The 17,315-nt window shown below is 35.7% G+C and overlaps 1 protein-coding gene across 2 annotated transcripts; it reads left to right on the forward strand.

Moving 5' to 3' along the window:
* Positions 1-682: 682 nt before the first annotated feature.
* Positions 683-16,074, forward strand: LOC107470070 (kinesin-like protein KIN-12D). 2 transcript variants are annotated; one of them, XM_016089451.3, is made up of 38 exons: positions 683-895; positions 983-1,613; positions 1,723-1,878; positions 1,985-2,068; positions 2,662-2,781; positions 2,920-3,033; positions 3,129-3,221; positions 3,348-3,508; positions 3,603-3,677; positions 3,795-3,882; positions 3,966-4,024; positions 4,120-4,183; positions 4,285-4,350; positions 4,445-4,642; positions 5,128-5,232; positions 5,321-5,556; positions 5,636-5,705; positions 5,801-5,863; positions 6,263-6,307; positions 6,398-6,477; positions 6,605-6,653; positions 6,772-8,445; positions 8,561-9,004; positions 9,733-12,168; positions 12,546-12,653; positions 12,741-12,862; positions 12,984-13,071; positions 13,202-13,276; positions 13,459-13,701; positions 13,790-13,888; positions 14,128-14,202; positions 14,285-14,343; positions 14,456-14,567; positions 14,649-14,759; positions 15,032-15,202; positions 15,301-15,366; positions 15,589-15,708; positions 15,797-16,074. In XM_016089451.3, exons 2-38 carry the CDS (start codon positions 984-986, stop codon positions 15,938-15,940), a joined length of 8,703 nt encoding a protein of 2,900 aa, XP_015944937.1. In that variant the 5' UTR covers positions 683-895; position 983; the 3' UTR covers positions 15,941-16,074. The 2 variants fall into 2 exon arrangements, with proteins under 2 accessions (XP_015944937.1, XP_052111292.1); XM_052255332.1 differs by lacking the exons at positions 683-895; positions 983-1,613; positions 1,723-1,878 and having other exon boundaries at positions 1,991-2,068; positions 2,666-2,781.
* The last annotated feature ends 1,241 nt before the right edge of the window (positions 16,075-17,315 follow it).

Consider the following 17,315-nt stretch of genomic DNA (forward strand, 5'->3'; position numbering starts at 1 on the left):
TATAATTTTTTTAATATATATTGATAAACTTTTTTAAAGAACTAACTCAATAATTATATGATAAAAAAATAATATCCATATTACAATGTAATAAAAAATATAATAAAATTTGGCTTATTCATATTAAAATTTTATGATTTGTCTTTGTTATCAATCTAACAAATTATGGATCTAAGTAATATTTAAGAGTTTATTATTTATCAATAAATTATTGTATAAAATAAAATTCAAATCCTCAATATTTATTTAAACCAAATAATAAATTAATCACTAAATCAAGCTAACTTAATTTTACAAAATATTTTTTTGTTGGGGTCAGGTTTCATAACTTCATAGGAGAACAGTTCGTTTAAGCTCTGTGGCCCATTAATGCAAAAACGTGAATCATAATTAATATAGCAATGACCCAATTTAACCCAACCCAACTTAGCCGTTGAAAATTTGAATCCTTGCTTTAATTACAAGTTTACAACCAACACGGTGTCAAGAACCCACCTCCCAATGACAAAAATACCCTCGCAATTCGAACCATGAAACCGCGATTATGTACACAAATTTGAATCCTAGAACGAATCTCAGCCGTTTAATGTAAGTCCCTTCTCATTACTACTATTCCACTTCAAAATTTTCAAATCAAACGGAAAACAAAGCAAAGCCCCCCCAAACCCTCACATCTAGCGTGAGAGAGAGAGAGTGTTTGTGTGCGTGTGCATGAATGAGTTCGAGTTCGAGTTCGAGTTCGAGTTAGAACACGATCTATGTTGAGCGATCCAGTTCTATCTCAAATCCCTAGCAAAAACTCCAATAATCCATCTTGAACAGGCAGGAAACAATTAAGGTCCAGAATTTCTCAAATTCGCAGATACGGGATTCTGTTCTTCAACTCCTCATTCAGGTATGAAATGAAGACTGCAGTTTTTATTATTGTTTCTTTTTGTGTGCTTACTGCGTCATTTCTGATCTTTTTGTTCTTCTGTGGTAGAATGCTGAGAGATTCCAAGTTGACGCGCCGAAATCCAGTGAAAAACGAAGAGATCGAGAATGTGGATCCTTCGGATTCCGCATCTGCTGCTTCGAGCTGCGGCGAAGGTTCTAGACCTCCACTAAACACAATTCAGGAAGGGAGTTCTCTTAGTAAGATCGAGAGGACTCCTTCTAAGCTCCACAAAGCAAGAGGATCTGATCCACCTGTGCCGTTTCGCACTCCGGATAAGCACGCAGCAGGAGGATCAGTCCTGTCCAAGAACCGGTTCGGATGGAATCAGAAGAACGATGCAGTTTCCATGTGCGATGAGAGGAGGGGATCTGGTGCTGTGAGTAATGTCACTCCTAGGGTGACACGCACTGGAGGAAGAGCTGCTGCTGCTACCACGGCTTGTTCGGAGAGCAATTCGGTGCAGAGCACTCCGACAAAGAGTGTGACAAAGCCTCCTCCGAGCTCAAGTGTCCGGAGTAAGGCTGATGGAAGTTTCAGTGCTCGCTTGGGAAGCTATATTTCCTTGTATAAAGGGGTTCCTAGCTCGGCTGTTACCCCAATGGTTATTAACACTATCGAAGTGCCTCACTTTGATCTCAAGGAAGATCCTTCCTTCTGGATTAATCACAATGTACAGGTAAGATTAAGATATGTATCCCAATTGAGCTAATTAGCTTCTCTTTTTATTTATTTTTTGGGTTTTTTTTGGAAGGGGGTTTTGAATTCTAATGCGAAAACTTGGTTAGGTTATTATTCGTGTTCGCCCCCTCAATAGCATGGAGAGGAGTATGCATGGTTATAACAGATGTTTGAAGCAAGAAAGTGCGCAGTGCATTACTTGGGTTGGGCAACCGGAATCTCGATTCACATTTGACCATGTTGCATGTGAAACAGTAGACCAGGTGTGTTAGCATTGAAAAGAGAGGTTGATGCACGGATTCACTGGATGAAGTTGTTTATTTCTTCTGTCTCTCTCTTTTTATTATTTATTTATTTATTTTTATGTAGGAAATGATTTTTCGAATGGCTGGTCTTCCAATGGTAGAAAACTGCCTTTCAGGATATAACAGTTGTATGTTCGCATATGGACAGGTATTATGCTGAATGGATTAGTCTAATTGTTATTCTGTTATTGTTAGTCATCCTTGTAAGCAATTTAACTTATAGGCATTTCATTTGTTAGCTATGTGTACTTTACCTGGGTTATGCAAAACCCCATTATTGTGATTGGTTTCATATTTAGTTGAAAATTGTGATCCCGCTTATTATCTGTGTTATCCATGACCGCATAAACCTTGATAGTGTATGCTGCTTGCTTTTGAGCAAAGATTTGCCATTACCAAATGGTAATGTTGCACTGACAGTAGCGATATGTTAAGAATATCTGCTGTACAGGAAATGGGATGCAACCGGAGCAAATTTTCTTAATAAGAACAACAAGCATAGCTTAGGCATTTTCAGTTGTTTTATGCATCCTTGTTTCTATGCCTAACTTACTGTAGGGCTGTATAAGTGTATACGCATTGAAACATTTGCCCCAAAATTTTCAAGTGTGCAATATATGCATTTTTTAAAGTAATTGTATGCTTTGGTGCTGTATAACATAACTAGAAATGGACAATAAGTGACCACAGCTTGTTTCTTTTTCAAGCATAAGATGATGAATAAGTCTGTCAATTATGTAGACAGGAAGTGGAAAAACACATACAATGCTCGGTGACATTGAAGATTTAGATGTGAAGCCCAGCCCCCATCGCGGAATGACTCCACGAATATTTGAGTTTTTGTTTGCCAGGATCCAAGCCGTAAATTCATCTCTCACTGCTACTAGTTTTATATATAATTTTTTATAATTTGTATAAGAAAGCTAGTTTTTATTATGACTAAAATATTTGGCCCGCCATTTTTTAAGAACTTTTGTCACTTCTATACTAAAATTTTAGGAAGAGGAAAGCCGAAGGGATGAAAATTTAAAATACAACTGCAAGTGTTCATTCTTAGAGATTTACAATGAGCAGATTACGGATCTACTTGATCCATCATCCACCAATTTGCTAGTAAGTTCGTTTCTTCCATCATCTAATGGTTGTGTAAATATTGTAAAGTTTTTAACTATTTTAGTATATTTACTTTTGCTGCATTATCTACATAGCTGCGTGAGGATGTCAAGAGGGGGGTTTATGTAGAAAACCTATCTGAGTTTGAGGTTCAAAGTGTGAATGACATTCTTAGGCTTCTAATTCAGGTACTGTTGTGTTCTTTTTTGAGGCATCACCAACAAAATTTCTCCTCTCATTTACTTAATTTCACGTTAGTATGTATTGTTTCTGCCGTGGACTTTCTCCCATTATTTTGTGTCTATGAAATGTAGGGGTCGGCAAATAGAAAGGTTGCAGCAACAAACATGAATAGAGAGAGCAGTAGGTCCCACAGTGTTTTTACGTGTGTAATTGAAAGCACATGGGAGAAAGATTCCACAACCAATTACCGTTTTGCTAGGCTAAACCTGGTTGATCTAGCTGGTTCAGAAAGGTAACATGATAATGTGGTTCCTGATATGTGGTTGTACCAAATGTAGCTTGAGATACCTATGTACATGTACTCACCAAGTTCTCATTCATAACAGACAGAAAACTTCTGGTGCTGAGGGTGAGCGACTAAAGGAAGCAGCTAACATAAATAAGTCACTATCTACTTTGGGGTAGCTTTTTTTTTCCCCTCTCTAAAGCATATTTATATATTTAGAACTCCAAAAGATATAATTGTCTTATCTGTGCATTATTTTTATGTAACTGATATCTTCTAATCAATCTTACAGTCATGTAATTATGATACTAGTGGATGTGGCGAATGGGAAGCAGAGGCATATCCCATATAGAGACTCTAGGCTAACATTTCTTCTTCAGGTTAATCCCACTCAGTGGTTGCTTTCGACATTTTCATTCTCAAACTGATCCTTATTCTTTACTATATTTGGCACAAAATGCAGGACTCTCTTGGTGGAAACTCAAAAACAATGATAATTGCCAATGTTAGCCCTTCTATATGGTTAGTTTTTTTTGCCTGGAACTAAGTTTCCTTCCTTGAAATTCTACATATTTTAACTGATACAGAGTGTAGCCTTACCTATTTCACTGTTGCAGTTGTGCCGCTGAAACGTTGAATACACTTAAGTTTGCTCAGAGAGCAAAACTCATTCAGAATAATGTTAGTTCTATTCTATGATAACTCTGAGTCTTTGACCAATGTTGAATGGCATGATTCTAATAATCAAATACACGTTCTAAATTGTGTTTGTGTCCCTGTAGGCTGTGGTAAATGAAGACTCTTCTGGGGATGTGATAGCTCTACAGCACCAAATACGACTTTTGAAGGTGTTATTTGTTTTTCTTGTAATGTAAGCTTTGTGTGTCAATAATTTGAAAATTAAAATTACACGGTCTAATTGTTTTTGGGGGACGCGGGCAGGAGGAGCTCTCTACCCTCAAACGATGCCAGAATGTCTCCAGGTCTTTATCGTTCTCTTTGGCATCTGCTAGAGATATAAAACAATCTCTAGAAGAATGTTGCGTAGAAAATGCATCAGGATCAGATATGGATGAACAAGATGACGATGATAATATAATTGATTGTGGATCCAATGGCATCAGAATGTCCTTCAAACAGGTACACTTGGCTTTATTTGGTTAACGAATATCCATTTGAATGTGACAGTTTTTTGCTTAATTATAAGCCTCTTCTTGTATAAGTTTTCTGCTGTCCTTCAAGTACTTCTTACTCTCGGATTTTTCTGTGTACTGCGTTATCGGTAAGCTTCTGAAGTAGATAGAAAAATTTGGTTATTTTGATAGGTTCTTCAGAATGGTGTCCCTTAGCCACACTAGTGATGTATTCTATCTTGGTGCTGGCCTGTTCTAACTGCCAAAACCCCCTCGCTTAAAGGGATCAGGCTGCATGCTCTGAATTTGCCATTTTCCCGTAATTGTGAAAACTATTTTAATAGACTGACCTGTTACTATTTGTGGCTAATTTAGCATCTATTGTTTGTCAATTGCAACATACAAGTCATTATTTTATGTATCTCCATGAAATTGGAATATAGTCTCATGCCATGACTCTGTTTATGATATTCAAAATTGTTGGTGGTTCAGTTAGAATCATTGGAATCAACTCTTGCTGGAGCTTTGAGAAGGGAGCAAATGGCAGAAGCTTCTGTTAAGCAACTAGAGGCAGAGATTGAGCAATTAAACTATTTGGTAGTTTTCTTACGAGGTCATCCTGCTCTTGGAGTTTTACATTTCAAATATTTGTTCAGCCCTTAACTATAGATTCTTTGTTGCTTAGGTTCGTCAAAGAGAGGAGGATGCTAGAAGCTGCAAAATGATGCTTAGGTTTCGTGAAGACAAAATTCGTAGACTGGAATCCCAGATTTCTGGTTCTATGCCTACAGATGCAGTTTTGTTAGAAGAGAATAAAGCTCTGTCCGATGAGATTCAGATACTCAAGGGAAAACTTGAACGAAATCCTGAAGTTACTCGATTTGCAGTGGAGAATATCAGGCTTCTAGACCAACTTAAAAGGTGATATATTGTTTTCCCCCAAGATTTCGTAGTATAAATTTTCTCTGATTTTAGCAGTTCCTCATGATGACATTAACAGATATCAAGAGTTTTATGAAGAGAGGGAGAGAGAGATTCTTTTAGCTGAAGTGTCTACTTTGAGGGATCAGGTACATTTTTCTCCAGGATATGTGGTAGATAAGTAATTTCTACTCTAGATTCCTTGTTACAAAGCTTCTGTGATTGAAAAACCTTTTTTCGGCAGCTGCTTCAATTTCATGGAAGAAACTCCATACTGAGTAGTTCAAATTATGGCATTGAAGCTCAGGTCAGTTGATAATTATCTGATGCGATATATATTATTTCCATTTCGGTCATTAAAGAATTCTTTCCCTTTTTGGCTGTCGTTAGAATATTTGAATATTTCATTTGAAAACAAATAAACAATGAACGAATATATTACTAGTATGGTATTGCATGAAGTCATAAGAAGGAAGGATGCTATTGTCGATCTACAAGTCACTCTATCTGTTTTCAGTAGTTCTTAATAGTTTAATTGAGAAAAATTAGTTAATAGCTATTAATAATAAATTATTATTTAGCATGAAATATGTTGGATACTCGACAGAAAGTAAATAAAAATAAATTTAACACGAATTAGGAGTTTGCTACTCCTATAGACTAATGTACACGACATTCTAACATTTTCCAATTACTATTTCTGCAGAAAAACCACTGCTGCGGGAAAGAAAAAGACTCTGTTGAACTAGAGGTTTTTAATCCTGCCTTTAGAATTAAATGAACATTCTTATTCTTCTGCAAAGTTGCAGTATACGTGACCACTTTCATTTATGGATTGCAGTTGAAAAAAACACGTGATGAGTTACAAGAATGCAAGCGTAACTTAAATTATTGCTTAGAGGAGAATACGAAACTCAGTAGGTATGCGGTTTGTTCTACTGAATACTGATGAAGTTCATTTCATAATATGCACGAAGATTGGAGCCCTTAATATTGACCGGAAGAATCCTAATTTATTTATTTATTTTTGCATTGCATATTTTTTCAGGGAATTAGAATCTCTATATCCAAGATTGACAAACATAAATGCCACAAAGGTAGTCCTTAAAACTGATAAAGCATCCTCTTATTTAACATTTTTTTAGTACCAAATGTATGCGTGATTTTTCATTTTCTTGAAAAATAATGTTTGTTCTTTTAATGACTATATTTTAGGATTCTACTGAAGAACCATTGCGTGAAGCTCAAGCACTTTCACCCAAGCTTGAAGGGAACCCTGAAACTCATACATTCACAGAAGATATATTGAATTTGCAGTTGGAATTAGACATAATGAAGATTATTCTGAAGGAAGAGAGGACTTTCCGTGCTCTATTGGAGGAGCAAAAAAGCAGCTTAAAACAGGATCTTCAGATGGAAAAGGACAAACTTTTGCTGAAAAGCAAACTATTAGAAGATTCAGACAATGAGCTGAAAGAGGCCAAATCTGTTATTGAAGCTCTTGAATCTCAACAAATTCTGTCGATCCAAGAGATAGAAGAGATGAGAAACAAGAACAATGATTATTTGGAGCTTATGAGAAAGCAAGAATGTGAAATCAGGGCCTTGAAGAACCAATTTGCATGCAAAGAGTTAAGGGACAATTTGCTTTCAAATAGTTCAGAGATTGAAAATGAGTCTCCCTTACAGGTAAAACTCAAAAGGATGCATGACTCTCTCGAAAAAGCCAAGCAACTGAACATATTTTATCAAAGAGATCATGCACTTCAAATATCTAATGAGGAAGAGATGGATGAAGTCCGTCGGCAGGCTGAGGCTGAAACTGTTGAGGTGATTGTCCGTATGCAGGAAGAACTTGCAAAGCTCCAACATGAAGTACATGATAATCGTTTGAAGGAAACAAAAATGAGAGAGAGCATACAGCATCTGGAAACTGAATTGAAGGAAGTGCAGGAGAGATTGCTTGCTAGTGGTGATGATAATCAAAGTTTACGTGAAGAGCTTGTGCAGAAAGATATATACCTAAGGTCACTAGCTGAAGAGTGGGAACTACTGACCTCTGAGATTGGAGAGATTCTTTCTGATGGATTTGAGTCACTTCTTGATGCTTCTGATGAACTTGTCCACATAAGCAATTCATTTCCTGATAAAAGGATCTGGATTTCTGAACAAGTTGGCATGATTGTTAGAAAAATCTCTGAAAAGGAATTATTAATTGATGAACTGAGAAGATGCTTGGAGGATGCAAGCAATAAAAGAAGTGATATGGAGTGCATGTTGAAGTCCCTACGAAGTGCAGCAATGGTGATTACTGAAGCCCACCAGAAGGACAGCATGGAAAAAGAGAAAGAAGTTATCCAGTTAACATCAGATCTGAGTGAAAAAACATTTATTGTGACACAGCTGGAAGAGCAGTTGATAACGGCAGAAAACCATTTCAGAAATGCTGCTAACTGTGCAACTGCAGCCTTTGTTGTTGTGGATAGAATGTCAGACGTGAATCTTGGTTACCTTAAAGATCTCAAGCACAAGGATACACTGCTTAGTGAATTAGCTGAGGCCAACAGTAGGAAGGATGCCCTACTTGCTCAGCACTCTGCTTCACTTGTTCAAGCTGAGACACAGGTAACAGATTTGCAAGAAAGATGCAATCAATTATTGCAGAAGCTGTCTGAGGAGCAAGAGCATTCTTTTGCTTTGGAACAAAAGCTTGAAGATATTGAAAAAAGTGCCATTTCAAAGACAAGGGAGCAGCTAGCAACATTACGAGATGGAGTCTCTTCAATGAGGTCATGTATGGCCTCAATAGCAAAGCCTTCAGGAAATCTTGATAACGGAAATTCAATGGATGTGTGCACATCTTCTTGTGACGATAATGATGAAATTGGGGTAAGCTAATGCTGCTTTTTTGTTTGTTACTTTTAGGTTGTCACATTTTTTTTTCACTCATGGCTGTGCTTAGTGAATTTTTTTATTTAGTATTTGCTATTTTGCATTCTTGCAGGCAAGTTCTGAAACACATCGATACAATAATTCAGGTCAATCATATGCTAAAGAACGTCTAGGTCACTTGGCTGACTTACCCTCTGAATTGGTAACAAAAAGTGGACATGATAACCAGAAATCCAGAAGAGTCTGCAAGGATGCATGTGAAAGAGATGTTACCATTACACTTTTGAGAAAAGAGATAGAATGTGCTCTTGAAAGCTTAAAACAAGTGCAAGATGAGATGGCAAGACTACATGCAGAGAAAAAAGAGATGTCAATGTCTGAAAAGCAGAGTAGGCAAAGTGTTGAGTGCCTCAAAACTCAGATACTTTCCCTGCAGGCAACTATGATCAACTTTGAAGAGCACTCCAAAGCCAAGCTTGATATCCTCAACCATAAACTCAGAGACTTAGAAAATAGTATGAAAGAAGCTGGATCCCATTGGAACCGGACCAAAGAGGTATTTGTTTTGAAAATTTAACAAAATGTTCTGTGTGACACCTCTGTCGCTGCTGCTCTTCTATGTAAGGAGATTTCTTAGCATTATGTGCACTTGCTTTTCTTGATTTCATTTCATTTGCTTGTGTGCTTGTTTTTCTCATGGACATTTCTCTATTAACAATGAATCCTATGAAGCACCAGCACACTGTCCTGGGGGAAACATAGATGGCGACTTCATTTATTTGTTAGACATATACTATGTAAATTACCTTTAAAAAGATTCTAAAAGTATCTTGGTATCGTAAGTGATGTCAAACTACAGACTGCCAATTTTAAATACTTTAAAAAAGAAGCGGACTTTTGAATTTCCATCGAAATTCTTGTTTGAAAAATTTTATTTTACTTTGTTTTAAAAAATGAAGTTTAGTTGTGTTTGTACTGTTTCAAGGTTGTGGTATTAGATATTTGGGGAGGATTCTTATTTTTCTTTTTTCTTTTTTCTTTTTTTGGTTAAGACATCGTAACTTCGTAAGACATGTATTCATGTTTGGGCATGTCAAGATATTTTGTTTTATTTATTTATTTGTTTTTTAAAATATTTTGGTCAATAGACAAATAGACATGTAGCACACGTGTGTCAAAGAGTTTCTGTCAGGGCAGCATGTCCAACAAGCAGACACAATGGCTCCAAGTAGCGCTGGTCTCTTAGCAGCTAGCACTAACCTTCCTTCTTGCTTCTTGGTGCAGTGGCTTGAACATGAGGTTGGAGAGGCAAACACTATTAGAGTGCAGAAAGCTTCAGAGGCGTCCTGTATTCTTGCTAAGTTTGAAGAAGCTCAAGATGCAATGAGAGAAGCAAATGGTAGAATTAATGAATTAATGATAACTAATGAGTCGATGAAGCTTGATATTGAAAGACTTAAAGGTAGAGAAGTCACATTACTTGATGAGAAGGGTAGCTTAATAATCAAGGTTGAGTGCTTGCAAGCTGTTGTTGATACGAAGCATCAAGAGATTGAGAACCTTGTTGAGTCAAATCTTCTTGAAACAAAGAACTTGATTGTGGAGCTTGATGATGCTGTCAAAGAGGTACAGTTGACCATCAAGGAAATTTTTATGTCTTTAGCTAGTGACTTACACTGCATCAAGTCCCAGTTTTTGTATTCTACTAAATTTGTGCAGCCATGGCTTGAGAAGATCTGGTCTGAGATAGTTTTGAAAGACTCCGCTATTTCCGTCTTACATCTATGTCACATGGGTATTCTACTTGAAACAGTAACTGGGATGCACGCAGAAAACGGTTTGCTATCACACGGCTTATCTGAATCAAACTCTATTGTAAGTGATTTGAAGGAACACAACTTTCGGACAAAGCAAGAGCTTGATATGTGCAGAGTCTTAAAAGGGAAGCTGCTGGCTGACATCAAACACAGTTTTGACCGTATTTCAAGGAAGGAAGAGGAAGCCGGTGAGATCACCCTGAAGCTAAACACGTTTGCCAAAAACATATCAGACTTGCAGCTGCAGGAGGAGATGATGTTGCAGAGGTCTAATGAAATGGGATCTCAACTTGCTATATTGATGAGAGATTTGGACATGAGCAATAACGATGCAGTGATATCCCTTTTAGATCAAGAGAAAGAACTGAAGCAGAAAGTAGAGGCTGTTGAGTCTGAAGCTGAATATTTTATGGAAGACTGGTATGCGAAAGACTTTGAATCACTCATCCATGCTTCTGAACTAAAAGATATGTCCCATCACTTGGCTCATGTGGAGGAGAACTTCACCAAGTACTCTACACTGATTGAGCATTTGAAGAAAGAAACAATATTTTCCCAGGTAGGAACTGAGTTAGCAGACCAAATTTTGATGGATAAGGAGGTCGAGTTTACTGTTCTAGAAGGAGAAGTTCAGCAGCGCAAAGTAGAAAGGCAGGACCTATTAGTTGAATTGAACCAGAATAGATTAAAAATTGCAGAGTTGGGTGAAATTGACAAAGCCCTTGCACAAAACATAGAGTGTCTAAAGAATGCTACTAGTTCAAATATTGCACTGAAGGGTGAACTTTCTGAAGTTAAGGAAGAAAATAAAAGACTTTGGGATAAGGTTCAAGATCTTGAAGCTGATTATGACAGAGTTATTGTGGATCTCATAGGGAAGGAAGTTGAAGTTTCCTTTCTAAAAGGGGAAGTTCAGCATGCACGAGTGGAAAGGGAGGGCTTTTTAATGGAATTAAATCTGAATGTCTCAAGGATTGCAGAGATGGGTGAAATAAACAAGGCCCTTGAACTAAACATAGAGTTTCTAAAGGATGCTACTTGTTCAAATAATGCATTGAAGAGAGAAGTTGTTGAAGTTAAGGAAGCAAAGCAAAGACTCCAGGTTAAGATTCTGGATCTTGAAGCTGATTATGATAAAGTTATTGCAGCTCTCATAGAGAAGGATGTGGCATCAACATGTTCATTCCATCACATTTCTGTTCTTGAACATCAGAAGAAAGAGTTGATGAAAGTAAATAGCACGTTGGAAGATTCATCTTGCAACTTTCAGAATGAGCTGAGCCTAAGAGATTTGGAGATAACTAGAATGCAAAGCTTACTGCAAGTTGAGGTGTCCAGAAAGGATGATGTAATTAAAGGGTTGCTCTATGACATGAGCTTGCTGCAGGAGTCAGCATCTAACAGTAAAGACCAAAAAGATGAAATCGATGACATGATGGCTAGAATGGAGTCATTAGAAGCGGAGCTTGCTCTTAAATCAGGTGAGCTTGCTGATGCTGTTTCCAATTGTCAACTGTTTGAAGCTAAGTTGCAAGAAAAATCAGACATCATTACAGCTCTTGAGTTGGATCTCTCTAAAGAGCGTGAGGCTCTAAAGTTGCAATCCAGAGAAAATCAAGATCTTAGAACTCATATTGAGGATAGCTTGGCAACGAGAAAATTGGTTGATGATGAGCTTAAGGAAAAAAGGAAGATCACAGAGAGCTTAGAAGATGAAATCTTGGAAATGAGCAGTGTTCTTGGCGAAATGAATGATACAATTAAAAACCTGAGTGATGATCTTGATGAAGTTGCTGCCGAGAGGGATCAACTTCAGGGTCAGATAATTTGCCTCAAGCAAAGTCTTGAAAAAGCAGAAGCTGAAGTTGAAGCTAATGCAGCAGTTGCTCAAGAAGCTCAGAAGGTAATGTTTTTATTGATCAAGTTGAATGCGCTAATCATTTAGATATGTAAAATGATTAGCTTTAGGTGTGTATGGTGCACAATTTTAAATCTAGCACCTGCATAAGTTTATAACTTTATGTGCAGTTTAGATTAATAATCAGGAAATATTTTGATTCAAACTTCCATAGTTTGATGCAGGAACGGAACAAAGCAATAGTGCAATAGTGATACTGATAACCTACAAGAACTGGTTGAATCTTTTATACATTGATTTTCTTTTCTGTATTAGCTACTAGGTATATTTATAAACTCATCAGTGAATGTGACATACGGTTGACTACTTGGGTTATGGTTTTCTTCCATGTTCCCATCTGATATTAGTGACAACAATTGCAGGTGGCTGAAACACGAAAAGTTTATGCTAAAGAAAAGGAAGCAGAGGTGAAACTCCTAGAGAGATCTGTTGAAGAGCTGGAAAGTATTGTAAATGTACTGGAAAACAAAGTATGTTGTCAATGATTTTGTTAATGTCACAGGAAGCTTCTTTAGTTCAGAGCCATTTCACCTCATAAATTAAGAATTATTATTCAGGTTGACATCATCAAAGGAGAAGCACAACGACAACGCCTGCAAAGAGAAGATCTAGAATTGGAGCTACATGCATTGAAAGACCAGATGCAAAATGTTAGAAATGCTGATACTGACATGAAAAGGTCGAGGGCATTTATTCCAATTGTTTGCCTTGGATGTATATACACCTTTTATACTGTACACAACTGGATACAACATGCTAATTAGAAGTAAAATATTTTATTTCTCTTTCCATTCCTTTAGATTCTTGGATGAAAAGGAGAAAAGCCTTGAAGAAGCTTTAAATCAGATACTTGTTCTCAAAAGGGATTTAGCAGGAAAGAATGAAGAGGCAAGGTTTCTAGACCATGACTAACTGCATCTGGTGCTTTATATATATGTTTTATTCTTATATGTTTTTTTAATTGAAGTTTATGATAACATACAAATTCCATTTCCCCCTCTTGACTTGTCTTCAACAGATTGTACAAATGAAGGCTCATATTTCAGAGCTAAATTTGCATGCTGAAGCGCAGGCAAAGGAGTACAAACAGAAAGTAAATATAGTAATTATATTCAGTAAAATATTCTTGGATGCCATCTTAGTTTAATTTATGACTTGGCAGTACCAGCTCAGCACATACAGTTCATGAGTTCAATCTTGCATTCTTTCTTCTGAGTTTATTACTAATTATTTCTTTTAGCTATATAATATAATTGTATCATTATCTTAAACCAGTTCAAAGCATTGGAAGCCATGGTCGAGCAAGTCAAACCTGAGGAGCTTTCTACACAATCCAGCTGTGCTTTGCCAAACAAGTCCGAGAAGAATGCTTCCAAGTCTCGAGGTTCCAGTTCTCCTTTCAAGTGCATTGGTCTGGGCCTGGCACAACAGATTAAATATGAGAAAGTTGAGGAGCTGTCTGCTGCAAGACTTCGCATTGAAGAACTAGAGGCCCAGGCAGCATGTAGACAGAAAGAGGTAGCTTTTACCTGAAGTTCCTATTCTACAGTTGTTGGACTTCGGCTTTGTTACTGGTTAAATATATTTCATCGTTTTCTTTGTCCAGATATTTGCACTGAACGCTAGACTTGCTGCTGCTGAGAGCATGACCCATGATGTAATACGTGATTTACTTGGAGTCAAGTTAGATATGACCTCTTATGTGGTAAGCTCAAATATTTCAAAGCCATTTTTATTGGCTAGACTTTATGATATTTATACTTTATTAGTATAAAACCAAATAGCTATTAAGCTATCATTATGTATTAATAATTTTTAAAGGACGTAATGCACCTGCACTTTTATGGTGGTGAACACATGGTGCAAATAAAGTACTTCCTTAATAAACAGGACATAGTTCTATTTGCTCATTGCTGCTAATCTTTAATTTTCATGTCAATGTAGTCACTGTTGGATAATGGGCAAGTGCAGAAGATTGCAGAGGAAGCTCAATTTCACACTCTAGAGCCACAAGAGAAGGTAAAATTATAATTTATAATAATATATGTTTGTTATGAGTTATGCTGAAACTTAGTTAATCTGAACTTCTGGCTCAATTCAGGAACAGGAGGTTACCAAATTAAAGAAGCAGCTGAATGAATTTATTGAAGAGAGACAAGGGTAAGTAACATTCACTCATTTTGGGCGGTTCATATTGAAGTTTCAGATTTTGAACCATTGTTAGCTTCTGTTTCACACATAATCCTTATGATTTTCAAACACGGTCTGCCAGATGGCTGCGAGAAATGGAAAAGAAACAAGCTGAAATAGTAGCTGCACAGATTGCATTGGAAAACCTTCGACAACGAGAGCAGTTACTAAAAACTGAGAATGAAATGTTGAAGGTAAATTTCTTTTATGCTTTATATTCTTTTTTATTACAATTTTCTCCGGTTTACATCAAAATTGTTCACTTTTCTTTGCAGATGGAAAATTTAAGTAAGAAAAACAAAGTAATGGAACTGGAGGAAGAAATCAAGAAGCTGTCTGGTCAGCAAAACCTTCAGCAGCGTATTCATCATCATGCTAAAATTAAGGTAGTATTAACCATTTTAGTTGAAATTAATGGATGGTGGATGATTCGATTTTATTTGCACTGTTAAGGTTTCAAATCTTTAGAGAATCATTTGAGGATGGTTTCATGTAATTATTGCCATGCAAGATAGTTATCTAGATTTTGCACCACTAAATTTCAACAAACTGATTGCATATAATATAAAAACAGATTATGAACTACCTTGATAAGTATTCTTGAAATCATATTTTCCTTGAAATCAATTTTGAGGCTGTTATTGGAATAACGGAACAGGAGGAAAACAACAGATTAAAATTACAGAATGAAGAACTCAGCGCAAATCTACGGAAGGCAAACATCTTTGTTTCACGGGTCAAGGAAGATTTTGGACGTCTTCGTGCTTCTGCTGGTGCGAAACCATGTTTTGATTTCAATGAGGAGCAACGTCTGATGACAAAACTGAAGGTTAGGCAGTCACCTAAGCATTATGTCACAATAGACGTGTAACACAAGTCTCTAATGACGATTAATGTCTAAAATTTCGAATGTATTAAATACTACAGGAGATTGAAGAAGAGAAAGTACAATTAGCACAACAATTACTGAGATTGTCAACCAATGTTCTGAAGGTCAGTGACAATGATTTTGGTTATTGCTCTCCCCTTTTAATAGTTTAACTGAATGTCATATTTTATGATGTGACAGTGACCTTGGTAACTGGTATATGATAATATGGATGATTGATCCATGACTCACTTCATATAGGGACAAGATTTAGGACACATTTATTTGAACTTCGAAAAATGATTTTGGTTGGTTTTTTAACTCTCAAATTATTATGCTCACTTCAGGCTGCAGGATTTACAAAGCGAATGTCAGAAATAGACCCCTCTCTAGCTGAGGAGGCACTAGAGGAGCTCAAGAACAGGATAGCTAATCTGGAAATGCAACAGGAAGATTTGAAGTTTAAGGTAAAGCGCAGGATAAAGTAGTAGATAATGATGCTTTTTGATCAACTTTCAAAATAGCTAACAGAAATGCACGGTAATTCTTGCCCAGAATAAAATCATAAAAGAAAAGGTGCGATTATCTGAGCTAATGCCACATGTTTCTCCGTTGAATTCAAGACCTGATGAGAATCATGCAACAACTCCACCAAGGACATCATCCCAAGCTCCTTTCCTTTCCAGTTTTGATCGATAGCAAGTAGTGTTAGCTAACACTATTTAATATTTGTATCATGTTTTGCAATCCTGAGCTATTCTTTTATTATCGTGTAAATAAACATGTAATGTATGTAGTATGTATGTACAGAGGTAAATCAGAAGGGAGATACATTGTTATCTATCTATCTATTCTTAATATATAAAAGTAGATATATAAGTTTATCCATATTACTTTTAACTTTTAGAACATCTGTCTTCTTCTACTAATGCCATATCAGCAACATTACTTACTTAGCAAAATTTTAGAATAAACAATACAATAATTACCAACGACACTAATTAAAAATTAATAGCATCTAACTAAATTTGTAACTTACAAAGACATTAAATCTATATTCATATATTTATTATATCTTACTGTTGTAAACAATACAATAAATTTATAATTCTAATAATTAATTTATTAATTTCTATAAATAACTCATTCAATGTAATAAACATCCATATTACAAATTTCATAATAATATTATTAATTATAATAAATTTTACGTTACAAATATTCAAATTTCATATTTGAACTACTTATATAAGTCTCTTATTACTATTTCTTTAAATAACATTAAATTTAGCACAAAAAATTTATTTTCGAATTACATACCATTTCAAACTTACTCAATGGAGATAATTATGTTGAATGTGAAAAGTGTAAGAAGAAAGCATATGAAAAAGGAGATAATTATATTTTTGGCACATGTAATCAAACGCCACATTATTCAACAATAAGTAACTCTATATATTTTTCATAATTCCATCTATCAAATTATGAGTTACTAACTCAATAATTATTTTAAGTTCGAAATTCAATTAAAGGTTTCAGATCAAAGTGATACAACAACTGTTTTAAATCTAATGACACTCTAGAAAAGTAATGACATTGAAACAACACCCTAATTAAAAAATTTGTACAACCTCACTTATATTTGAAGTCAATGTAAATGATTTTAATCTTAAAGAAAGTTTTAAACAATACACTTTTTACCAAGACATTTGTTCCAACAAAAAACACTGGACCTCAACACTCATTACAACAAATAAAACAGGTAATACTAAAAAAAATCACTTATTTTAGTTATTTTAGACATCATTTTTATTTCTAATTTAAATTATTCATTGATTATACGAACTAATTTCGCCAACACTAATATCATTAGATGAAAATTATATGCCCATCAAGAGATTAAGGAAAAAGAAAACTATACAAATTTAAGACACATTCGGAAGAAAAATATACTTATAAAGATGGAACAAACAACACAATAAAAAGTATATATAACTCAACAATTTATAAAGAACATGTCTTCACAAGAACCTACACAAAAAGAAAAAAGTAACAACTCTAACAACAACTAATA

The sequence above is a fragment of the Arachis duranensis genome, chromosome 10 (genome assembly GCF_000817695.3).
Source record: "Arachis duranensis cultivar V14167 chromosome 10, aradu.V14167.gnm2.J7QH, whole genome shotgun sequence".
Taxonomy (NCBI): Eukaryota; Viridiplantae; Streptophyta; class Magnoliopsida; order Fabales; family Fabaceae; genus Arachis; species Arachis duranensis.